The sequence below is a fragment of the Cetorhinus maximus genome, chromosome 2, assembly GCF_964194155.1.
Source record: "Cetorhinus maximus chromosome 2, sCetMax3.hap1.1, whole genome shotgun sequence".
Taxonomy (NCBI): Eukaryota; Metazoa; Chordata; class Chondrichthyes; order Lamniformes; family Cetorhinidae; genus Cetorhinus; species Cetorhinus maximus.
Window position 1 is genome coordinate 182334626 of NC_135880.1, and position 12831 is coordinate 182347456.

Consider the following 12831-nt stretch of genomic DNA (forward strand, 5'->3'; position numbering starts at 1 on the left):
TCATCCCCTCTAAACCTCCTGCCCCTTACCTTAAATCTATGCCCTCTGGTTATTGATCCCTCCACCAAGGGGAAAAGTTCCTTCCTGTCTACCCTATCTGTGCCCCCTCATAATTTTATACACCTCAATCATGTCCCCGCCTCAATCTCCTCTGCTCCAGGGAATATAACCCCAGTCTATCCAATTTCTCCTCCATGACTAAAACTCTCCAGCCCAGGCAACATCCTGGTAAATCTCCTCTGTACTCTCTCTAGTGCAATCACATCCTTCCTATAATGCGGATTCCAGAACTGCACACAATACTCTAGCTGTGGCCTAACCAGCGTTTTATACAGTTCCAGCATAACCTCCCTGCTCTTATATTCTCTGCCTCGGCTAATAAAGGCAAGTATCCCATATGCCTTTTTAATCACCTTATCTACCTGTCCCGCTACCTTAAGGGACCAGTGGACATGCACATCAATGTCCCTCTGATCCTCGGTACTTCCCATTCATCGCATATTCCCATGCCTTGTTTGCCCTGCCCAAGTGCATCACCTCAAACTTATCCGTTGTACTTACCCTCACTGCCCATGTGAGGACATTGAACCTTACTGTATTGAACACAGGCGCTGACGGCACTAAAATCCTCCAACCATCACTGTTTAGACAAATGTCATTTCAGCCTTGGGGATGCTTTTGCGGTTTCTGGGAACAGTTTCTCCAGCCTTTCTATTTTCACTAAGAACTCCAGTAAGGCATTAGAAAAGCAGTCCTTGACTTATCTTGGCAGACACAATGGGCTTGTGTTGCCCAATTAAAAATCCAAGTGGAGGATGCAATCTCGCTGTAAGAGATCCCTCCTTTAACTTTGGAAATTGCCAGCCTAGACCTCGTGGTAAAAATATCATTGGGGCTGCTTCCTGCCCTCTTAATTTGTGCCCCAAGTTACTTTTGGGGCCCATGAGTCGGAGCCTGCGCTCTTTTGCACATGTGTGCGAAAGAGCGCAGAAATCTCCCTGAGGCACGGAGATTAGCTTAAGTTATGAAAAATTTAATTAAAGAAAAAAAAAAATTTAAGGACATGTGCCCTCATGTGAAACTGTCACATGAGCTGGGACATGTCCAGTAATTTTTTCAAAAATTTTTGTTTAGTTAATAAACCCTTCATGAAACCTCATCCTGCCCATGAATGAGGTTTCATGAAAAATACGAAGGCTGCCTGGGCTCTTCGCCTGCCCACCAACCTTAAGGTTGGACGGGCAGCATTCTTAACAACATTAATTACTTTCTTAATAGCCTTAATAGGCATTGGACAGTTCGGTGGGCGTGCAGTCGACTCCAATGCACGCCCGCTGAAGTGACGATCTAAATGATGCGCGGTGATGTCGGGATGCCTGCCCGACGTCACTGCGCGTAATTTTACATGTCAGCAAACAGGCCCACCCCCGCTCGCCGACCGGAAAATTTTTCCTCATGAGATTGGGTTTTATAAATATTTTGTTTTCCTTGATTAATTAATGGTCATGTTTTTAGATCTGTTTGGCTTAATGCTGCTTTATTTTCTGCCTGTATATTGCTGCTTTATAAGGTTTGTTTTGGTTACATGCAGTATCTGCTTAAGCAGACTTTTTGAAAGTTGGTGGGGTTGAAGAAGCAGGACATCTACAGAACACTCTGAAATGCAAAGATTGCCTTTTGAAGAAGAACTACATGGATCTGTTTTCTCTGGAGATGATCTTGAGATTTAACAGTGCGCTGTGGGATACACTCTTTGATTTTCCAGCAGTAAGCATTGTCACGTGACTCTTTTCTCAGGGTGGGCCTCCTGATAATCTTTCATCCATAGGACAACTTTTTGCAAAATCTAATCAACATGTTATTGAACATTAAGATAAAAGCAAAAAACTGCGGATGCTGGAAATCCAAAACAAAAACAAAAATAAAAATACCTGGAAAAACTCAGCAGGTCTGACAGCATCTGCAGAGAGGAATACAGTTAACGTTTTGAGTTCGAGTCCGTATGACTCTTCAACAGATTCTACAGATTGTTGAAGAGTCATGCGGACTCGAACTCGAAACATTAACTGTGTTCCTCTCTGCAGATGCTGTCAGACCTGCTGAGTTTTTCCAAGTATTTTTATTTTTATTTTTGTTATTGAACACTGTTGGTTTATCAGGAGCATAAATTGTGAGAAATGTTAAATGTATTTTTTTCAATTTCCCTCTCTTTCCCTCCCTCTCTCATCTTATTTCTCCCTCTCCTCTAACCCCCCTCTCTCCCCCTACACTCCCATCCCACTTTTCTCCCTCCCTTCAACCCTCCCCCTCCACTGCTTTTCTCCTCTACCTTTTACCTTCTCCTTTACCCACTGTCCTCTCTGCTGCACGCTTTCCCCTTTCCTCCTCTCCTCTACCTTCCCGACCTTGCTGACGTTCCCCTCCCCTCCTTGCTGACGTGGCCCTCCTCCTCGCCCATGCTCTCCCCCCTCTTCCGCCCACGTTTGCCCCCCTCCTCCTCTGCCCACGTTCTCCCCCCTCCTCGCCCATGTTCGCTCCCCCCCTCCTCCACCCACGTTTGCCCCCCCTCCGCATCACCCACGTTTGCCCCCCCTCCGCCTCACCCACGTTCACCCCCCTCTTCCTCCTCCGCCCACGTTCGCCCCCCCTCCTCCGCCCACGTTCGCCCCCCCTCCTCCTCCGCCCACGTTCACCCCCCCTCCTCCTCCGCCCACGTTCGCCCCCCCCTCCTCCTCTGCCCACATTCGCCCCCCCCTCCTCCTCCGCCCACGTTCGCCCCCCCCTTCCCCTCCCACTCCCCTCCTGAAGATGTTGAATCTCACTCTGCTAAGATTCTGCGATGCTGCATTCTCCCACTCCTTCTTGTCTGTTGTTAATATGTGCACTGAGACAGTGATTATCAGGAGTCCATTCAGCAGTTGATGGCACAGTTAAGCCCAAATGTGTCGTCAATTGGCAGTTGCAAACCTGCATTTTCCAGGCGGGGCTGCTGAATAGTGAACAAAAGAAACCTTGTCTGATTTCTCTCTCTACCCTGGGACATGAAGGCCAGCTGTGGTGCCCAACTACTGCTTGCCTAATATTGATTAACTCAGCAAGATGTTCCTTGTCTGACTGATTCAGTGGTATATCATTCATTGCACTTAGCCGATAATGCTGAGGCACGCACCCATAGGCTTTGTCAATCACTTTAATCGCTATTAAAAAAAATTATTTAACCCGAAACAATGGTATAATAAAACCGCAACACTGCCATTGATAATAATTTCAATATTCTGAAATGCATCTAGTACTGAATCAAAATTTATTTACGTTTTATACTAGTTTACTAGCCTTGATATACTTTAGATAATCCTGAATGGCAATCCAGTAAAAGACTCTAAATTAAAATTGTATTTGAAAGTACAGGTACTTAATTTTTATCACATACCATTTTGAAAGCTCAGAATTCACAACAAGTTGGTGTGCAAGATGTCTGAAGATAGAATTTTTGCAGGGTTCTCCTGATCTCTTATAAATCTAGTAGCATATAAGCTAAAACCCTAGGGAAATGCATAAAAGGCTATTTACACCTAACCGGGTAGAGTTTCTTCTTGGGCACAATCGGAAACCTGGGCTCACTTTACGCTCAGAATTGCACTGCTTTCTCGAATTGAATTTTTCGCTCAAGTTTCTGCTCCAAGCCAAAAATAAGCATTTTTAATTAGAATGTCTAGTCCATCACTTGTGAATAAGCTGATTTCTAAATAACTGAAAGTAACTTTAGCTTTTTTAAATGGAATCATTTACTAATTTTGCTGGTGTACATTCACCAGTTTGTTGGTATATTATTTTACCATTTAAATGCTTTTAAAAGGTGCCTGTGTGCCTAAAAGAAAATAAATGCTTGATTTTAAGAGCCTCTTTGTTGGCCTGCAAATGGGCATAATTAGTGGAAACTTGCCATGGTTATTAATTCAATTGGGGGCAGGGCCAGCTTTGTGGGCAGGGCTGCCTTCCAGCACATTTTTAAAACTAGGGCAAAAGATCATAGAAATTCGATTTGCACTGGATGTAATTTACACATTGAAATTCCTCTTCTTTTGGCACTGATTTGGCCCAATTTGCATGAATTGTGAAGCCTGTGTAACCAAGCAGAAAAATATCTCCCCACAATCCTACAACACTAAGTACAACAATTATTGATAAACTTATTTTCAAATGTATAAAATGTACCCAGAATTATCTATTTATTTTCCAACAGACTGAAAATTGTTAGCTATTTTCAGCCATTAAAACTTTAATAGTGTAATGAAGCCAGCAGTTTTACACCATAAGCATTTATCTTTCTCATAGAACTTTGCACCAATTAATTATGTACTGCAGCTGATGTACAGCATCACTGATATGAGAACTTCTTTTGAGCTGTCTTACCACCAGCACATTTATATTGTTCATCTGGTTTATGCTCAAGAGATGTTAAACCAACAGTAAAAATGCATTATGAAAGCAGCAGGAGTTAGAGTGCTAGTTTCTGCACGCATCTTATGTTCTAGTCCCATACTAGAAGCTTAGTTGAGACTGTGCAAAACTCTTTTCTCATTGGAGCTTTGGTGCAGAGGCAAAGATGCTTCATTTTGCCTTTGTGAGCAGGATTCCAACCCAGGTTCCAGACATAGAAGAACATTTTTTGGAGAAAAAATTCTGTATTACCAAGAAGAACAATGTGCTAAACTCCTGTGCAAATAGCCTTCTGTACCTATACTTTGTGTTGGATACAATACACTTCTTTATCAAAATTGTAACTTTCACCCTGTCTCATTACTTAACACTATACTTCTGTGTAATCAAGTCATACATTTAGGAAGTTAGTCTTCTGATATGCCTTAGGGCTACTTATGTCAATTTGGAAACTGCTGTATAAAGGTTCAAAGCAAAACAAACCTGTACTCACTTATGTTTAGCAAGGTTTAAAAATAGATAAGCCATCTATTTACAGACCTATGTGTGTTTTGATAAATCTACAGAAACATGATTAACATTAGCCTGTCTTTGCATGGAAGGACTGTTTTGGAACATTACTGAAATTATGGTTCAGATGACCACATTTTTCAAAGTTAAAATTAAATTTTGAAAAGTGAATGTTGAGTGAAATGTACTTTTATATATACGTAAAAAATGTATATATTATTTATATATCTATATATATATATATATATATATATAGATATCTATCTATATATATATATATATATAATTTTCTTCATCTTTTTCTCCACCTAATTGGGCCTGTTATGATGGATAGCATTCTCTGCTGTGGTTGTAATACTGCAAATAAGGCAAAATGTAACACCCTCAACTTACATGATTAGCTTATAATTTTTTTTATGATTCTTGGTGCAGCAGTTGTGTTGTCTTGGATTAAGCTGTGATATTCCAATACTGTGTGCAGTTCAGATAAATGTAGCCATATTGACCTCTCTCAGAGACACAATTACTAGGCAGTACATTTTTACTTTAATTTCATCAGGGTTTAATTAGTATACAAATAAAACTTTCCTTATCTTTTTCTCCACCTAATTGGCCTGTCTTTGCTAATGTGTGAAATGTGTGAAAGTGGGCTGTAATTAGGATGACCGTGTTCACCTTTTCCTTTCTAACTTACAATTGCCTGAAGGTCTCAGAACCTTAAAACAGTGCTTTGGATTATTGCTTTGCAATCAGTCTGGCTATCCCATAGGCTTTGTCATGAGCAGAAGGGCTTTGGGTGCTGCAATTTCCCACTGTAAAGCAGGATCTTCATCCCTTTGCCCACTAAATGTTTATTGATTATCTCACTGTTCCACGCTCAGCTTCCAACAACTTAATATCAGGTGACAGTCGAGAGAGTTCTCTGAGTAATTAGAGTTGAGCATTGGGGGAACAATTAGGAGCAGAGTTATTAAACTTGATTTATCCTGTTCTCCCCTGCATGCTTGCTGGATATCAAGCCATCACATACTTGAGAAGGACCGTGAACTCATGCTTGTTAGAAATTAGTAGGTTTCCAACGACTTACCATTATTTTTGTATTACACAAAGGTAGGCAGAAACTTTCAGTTCCAAGGTTAAAAATTTCAGAATCATTAAGTTTGTCAAGGGGTTTAATTAGGCTAGTGTAAAGCATATGATGTGGCTTAGTGAGTAGAGGAAGTCTTTAAATGTTGCTGTCAGTTTTGCACAGGCATGTTATCAGTCACTATGAAAAGTTTTAGTGCACAATAATAACAGTCAGGGGGGAAGAAACTGTATATGATTAATGAACATGTTATGCAAATGTTACTGATCTGCCATATGAAAGAATTCAAAATGCTTTATCCATTTTGGGCAGGGGAGTTTAATGCTTTACAGTGCAATCCTAATAATCCAATCACTTTTTATTAATCCCACTGTCTAGAAGGAGGAATATTACAGGGATAACCTGACTTGGAGATTTTGTTCATTGTTGAATTGCTTCTAAACTCTTGAAGTATCTTTTTTAAAGCCTGATGTAATTAATACCAATGCCAGCTGTGCTTCCAGTGTAGTGGTTCAAATATCCCTTCAAGTGTTCAGATAACACAAACGGACGGGACAACCTTTCCAAAGGCACATCTTCATAAGCAATATTCCACATATGAGCAAAATATTATGAGAAGTTTTCTGTGTAACAAAATAACCTTCAGCACAAAACCAGGATACCTGGCCTGAGGGTCATTAGCGTGTACCTGCAGTGGACTGAAATAATAAGGGTCACTGTTTGTCAAGTACATGGCTAAAAATTATCTACCAAGAAGTGACACCATTTTAATCTTGCTATGGCCTCAACACTTGCGGAATCTACAGAATTGCTTTAGGGGTTCATTACCGACATTTTTGGAATCCAAGTGCAAGGGTCACTGTTTGTCAAGTACATGGCTAAAAATTATCTACCAAGAAGTGACACCATTTTAATCTTGCTATGGCCTCAACACTTGCAGAATCTACAGAATTGCTTTAGGGGTTCATTACCGACATTTTTGGAATCCAAGTGCAACTTGCTACCCAGGGAATCCTATTTTACAGATAACCTGGTCTATATACTTCAGCAAAATCAGAATGCTCCCTTATCCAGATCCTCTTGGCTTCAGATATAAAAAGAAATGCTACAGAACCAAGAAACTGGTTCCCTTGGCAGGAGATTGAAGCTGAATTAGCTGTGTTGCTCAGACAAGTCACAAGAATTTCTAACATGGGACTGATGTCACGTTAATACACTAGAGAGTGCTCTTATGCAGGTGGGGAATTGTGAGATACATTGTTGGACGAAAGTGAAAGGAGCTTTATTTTGCACTTCACTGCAATTCAGACAGGAGTGTTTTCAAAATGATTTCTTAACCCTGAGATATTTCTTTTTAATGAATATAAAAATCCAGCAAATATAAAATTGAAAAATTAACTGCAATGATTTCTTCATCCAAAGGTGTTGAAGCATAGATATTTGAAGAGCTAATAAAAACTTATATATAAAAAGGTGGAATTCAAACTTAAAAACAGAAACTCTAGTCAGAAACTTATGCAAAATAGTTAGTGATTGGCACCTTGTTGATTGTATACTTTACCTGTGTTTGTGCTCATCTTAAGTGCTGCCTTTTGGCAAGTTATAGAAATATGATTGACTATTCACCACCATTTTTAGGCAGTAAACTGGAAATGGGCTATAAGTTATCAGATCAAGATATTTAATAAGTAAAGGCAATTAGAAAACAATATCTTCCTCTTTGAAGGGGAAAAAGGGCAGAACTAAGGAGTCTGTATCTGAATGCCTGTAGCATTTGTAACAAAACTGAAGAATTATCAGTTTGAATAGAAACAAATATGTATGACCTGATAGCTTTACAGAGATATGGCTGCAAGGTGACCAAGGCTGGGAACTGAATATTTAAAGGTAATTGGCATTTTGGAAGGACAAGAGCTAGGAAAGGTGGTGGGGTAGCTTTGTTAATTACGGATGATGTTAGTGCATATGAACATACGAACAAGGAGCAAGAGTAGGGCATTTGGCCCCTTGAGCCTGCTCCACCATTTAATAAGATCACGGCTGATCTGATAGTAAACTCAAATCCGCATTCCACCTACCCCCAACAACCTACCACCCCTTGCTTACCAAGAATCTATCCACCTCAGCTTCAAAATATTCAAAGACTGCTTCCACTGCCTTTTCAGGAAGATAATTCCAAAGACTCGCGACCTTCTGAGAGAAAAAATGTTGTCTCATCTGTTTTGGGTGACCCCTTATTTTTAAACAGTGATCCCTAGTTCCAGATTCTCCCACAAGATGAAACATCCTCTCCACATCCACCTTATTAAGTCCCTTCGGGATCTTATGTTTCAATCAAGTTGCCTCTTATTCTTCTAAACTCCAGTGGATACAAGCCAAGTCTGTCCAACCTTTCCTCATAAGACAACCTGCCTGTTCCAGGTATTAGCCTGGTAAACCTTCCCTGAACTGCTTCCAACACATTTACATCCTTCCTTAAAATAAGGTGACCAATACTGTACACAGTACTCCAGGTGTGGTCTCACTAGCGCTCTATATAACTGAAACATAACCTCCCTATTTTTGTATTCAATTCCCTCACAATAAATGATAACATTCTATTAGTTTTCCTAATTACTTGCTGTACCTGCAAACTAGCCTTTTGCGATTCATGCACTAAACACTCAGATCCCCCTGCATCTCAGAGCTTTGCAAACTCTCACTATTTAGATAGTATGCTTCTCTTTTATTCTTCCTGCCAAAATCGACAATTTCATATTTTCCCACATTATACTCCATTTCCGGATCTTTGCTCATTTAACCTATCTATATCTTTTTTGTAGCCTCCTTATGTTCTCTTCACAACTTATTTTCCTAACTATGTTTGTGTCATCAGCAAATTTAGCAACCATCCCATCCATCCCTTCATCTAAGCCATTTATATAAATTGTAAACAGTTTAGATCCCAACACAGATCCCCGTGACACACCACTCGTTACATTTTGCTAACTTGAAAAAGACCCATTTATGACTTCTCTCTGCTTCCTTTTAGTCAATCTCCTATCCATGCCAATATTTTAACCCCATACCATGAGCTTTTCTTTTCTGCTGTAAACTTTGATGTGGCATTTTATCAAATACCTTCTGGAAATCTATAGTATACCCACTGGTTCTCCTTTATAGCACGTTACTTCCTCAACTCCAATAAGTTGGTTAAAAATAATTCCCCTTTCACAAAGCCATGTTGACTCTGCCTGATTACCTTGAACTTATGTAAGTGCCCTGATACAGCATTTATAATAGTTTCTATCATTTTTCCTATGATTGATAAGCTAACTGGCCTGTAGTTTCCTGCTTTCTGTTTCCCTTCCTTTTTGAATAATGGAGTTACATTTGCTATCTTCTAATCTAATGGGACCTTCCCTGAATCTAGGGAGCTTTGGAAAATTAAAACCAATGCATCAACTACCTCACCAGCCACTTCTTTTAAGACCCTAAATGAAGTCCATCAGGACCTGGGCACTTGTCAGCCCGCAGCTCCAACAATTTACTCAGTACCACTTCTCTGGTGATTGTAATTTTCCTGAGTTCCTCCCTGTCTTCCATTTCCTGATTTATAGCTGCTTCTGGGATGTTACTTGTATACTTTATTGTGAAGACTGATGCATAATATCTGTTCAAATCATCTGCCATTTCCTTGTTTTCCATTATCAATTCTCCAGACTCACTTCTATAGGACCAACGCTCACTTTGTTAACTCTTCTTAAATATTTATAGGAACTCATACTATGTTTTTATATTTCTTGCTAGCTCTCTCTCGTACTCTAATTTTTCCCTCCTTATTAATCTTTTAGTCACCCTTTGCTGTTCCTTATGTTCTGTCCAATCTTCTGGCCTACCACCTATCTTTGCACAATTATATGCTCTTTAAGTTTGATACTATCTTAACCTTTCTAGTTAACCACAGATGGTGTGTCCGTCCCTTAGACTTTTTCTTGCTCATTGTAATGTATCTATTCTGTGTATTCTGAAATATCCCCTTAATAGAGATGCAGTGGCAAACATTTGATCTATCCCTTAACCTAAGTTGCTAATTCACTTTAGCCAGCTCTGCTTTCATGCCCTCATAATTGCCCTTATTTAAGTTTAAAAACATATTCTCGGACCCACTCCTCTCTCCCTCGAACTGAATGTAAAATTCAATCATATTATGGACACTGCTACCTAGGAGCTCCTTCATTATGAGATCATTAATCCCGTCTCATTGCACAATACCAGGTCTAGTACAGCCTGCTACCTGGTTGGCTGCAGAATGTGCTGTTCCAAGAAACTATCTCAGAGACATTCTGTAAACTCCTCATCTAGGTTATCTTTGCTCATCTGATTTTTCCAGTCTAAATGTAGATTTAAAATCTCCCATGATTACCGCCATGCCTTTCTGACAAGCTCCCTTTATTTCTCCCTTTTCCTCCATTCTACCATGTGGTTACTATTTGGAGGCCTGTACACAACTCCCACAAATGATTTCTTGCCTTTACCATTTCTCATCTCTACCCAAACTGTTTCCACATCCTGGTTTCCTGAACTTAGGTCATCCGCCTCTATTGCGCTAATACCATTATTAACTAATGGAACCATCCCTCCACCTCTTCTTCACTTCCTCTCCCTCCTAAATGCCCTGTATCCTTTTAATATTCAGGTCCCAATCCATGTCCTCCTGCAGCCATATCTCTGATATGGCTATCAAATCATGCTTATTTATTTCTATGTGCGATCTCAGTTCATCTGTTTTGTTACGAATGTTTCGTGCATTCAGATACAGAGTCTTTAGTTTTATCCTTTGATTCGTTTTATAATCTTTAGACTCATCTGTTGATTTACTATTAGCTTTGTAGTCTATCCCTTCCTGTCACCATCTGTTTTTCATCTCCAGTAATAATACCTTTCTCTCTTGCCTTGTCTCTACTCTTTGATTTACCACGTCTTCCCAAATTTGTACCCTTGCCCCCACTACTTAGTTTAAAACCCTCTCTACTTCCCTAGTTATGCAGCTCGCAAAAACACCAGTCCCAGCATGGTTCAGGTGTAGATCATCTCAACGGTACAGATCCCACTTTCCCCAGTATTGGTGCCAGTGCCCCACGAACCTGAACCCACTTCTCCCGTACCAGGCTTTGAGCCATGCATTTGTCTCCCTAATCTGATTTTTCCTAAGTCAACTTTCATGTGGCTCAGGTAATAATCCAGAGAGGTTCTGCTTAATTTGGTGCCAAGCTCCTCATACTGCCTATGCAGAACAACCTCCTTTGTCCTGCCTGTGTCGTTGGTACCAACATGGACCTCGGCAACTGGGTCCTCCCCCTCCCACTGCAAGTTCCTTTCCAGCCCAATAGTGAGAGATGACCTTAGTTCTAAAGATGTAGAATCAGTTTGGGTAGAGATAAGAAATAGCAAAGTTAAGAAGTCACATGGGAGTAGCTGAGCGGTCTCCTAACTAACTTCTCTGTAGGGTAGTTACTACAAAGAAGTATACAGGAAGAAATAATGGTGGCTTGTAAGAAAGACACAGTAATAGTCATGGAGCATTTTAATCTGGACAGGACTGAATTTTTCCTGTGTCGGGCGGGGGCAGTCGGGAAGCCGCCCGCTGACCGTGATTGGCTCCGCACCGTGAATTCACACTGATGGACTAATTAAGGCCCGCCCTGCATGGAATGCAAGCGGTAGCGTGAGCGCTGCCTGTGCGGGCGGGGGGAGGAGGGAGAGCAGGCCTGGCGCACAGTTCGCCCATGCACACGAAAGAGCGCTTCAATCTCCGAGGCACGTAGCTGCCTCAGAGATTGAAGCACTTTTTAAAAAAAATATCTAAGGACATTAAAAATATAATGAAACATGTCCCCTCATGTGACTGTGTCACATGAGATGGGACATGTTTTTATTTTCAAAATGAAGCATTTATTTCATCAGTATTACCTTTAGGAAACCTCATCCTGCTTGTGGATGACGCTTCCTAAAAACATAAAGGACCATTGGCCTTTTCGCGTGCCCGCCAACTGTAAGGTTGGATGGGCAGCATAAAATTACCTAGCTAATAGCGGCCTTTCAATTATTGGTGGGCGTGCAGCTGACTCTGGCGTGTGCGTCAAACGAAATATCGCGCGAGTTCGCGATGATGTCGGGACGCACGCCCAACGTCATCGCGTGCCATTTTATGTTCCAGCATGTCGGGCATGCGCCCGCACGCCGAATGTTAAATTCTGCCCATAGATTTGGATGAATCAGATTGACAAAGGTATCCTGTGAGATGAGTTCATTGTGTTTTTGGGACCATTTCTTAGAGCATCCAGGGAGCAGGCTATTCTAGACCTGGTATTGTGCAATGAGGCAGGTTTAATGACCTTACACTAAAGGAACCTCTAGGTAGCAATGATCATAACCATAATTGAATTTTGCATTCAGCTTGAGAGCGAGAATTGTGGGCCTAAGAGTAGTGCCTTATACTTACATAAAGGCAATTACAGAGGTATGAGGACAAAGTTGGCTAAAGTGAACTGGGGAAATAGGTTAAAAGGTAGTACAGTAGAGAAACTGGGACAGACGTTTAAGGAGATATTCTATAACTCTCAACAAAGAATATTCCAGTAAGAAAAAAAATTCCGGGAAAATGATGCACCACTGGTGGATAGCTAAGGAAATTAAAGATAGCATCAAAGATGCAAAGATTAGTGGTAGAAGATTGGACAGATTTTAGAAATCAGCAAAAAATGACCAAATATTGAGGAAGGAATTAGAGTATGAGAAAAAGTTAGCTAGAA

General features: G+C 40.7%; 1 protein-coding gene across 5 annotated transcripts in view; it reads left to right on the forward strand.

Annotated features, from left to right (window-relative positions):
- ccdc171 (coiled-coil domain containing 171) overlaps positions 1-12831 on the forward strand; it is a 226036-nt gene that overhangs the window by 127196 nt on the left and 86009 nt on the right. The window contains exon 21 of one of the 5 annotated variants that reach the window (XM_078530341.1): positions 1592-1748. The exons of the other annotated variants lie outside the window; for them this stretch is intronic. Coding sequence (XP_078386467.1) covers positions 1592-1615 — 24 coding nt within the window. The 3' untranslated portion in view covers positions 1616-1748. Of the gene's footprint in view, positions 1-1591; positions 1749-12831 lie in introns of those variants that run through there. 5 annotated transcript variants of the gene reach the window in all.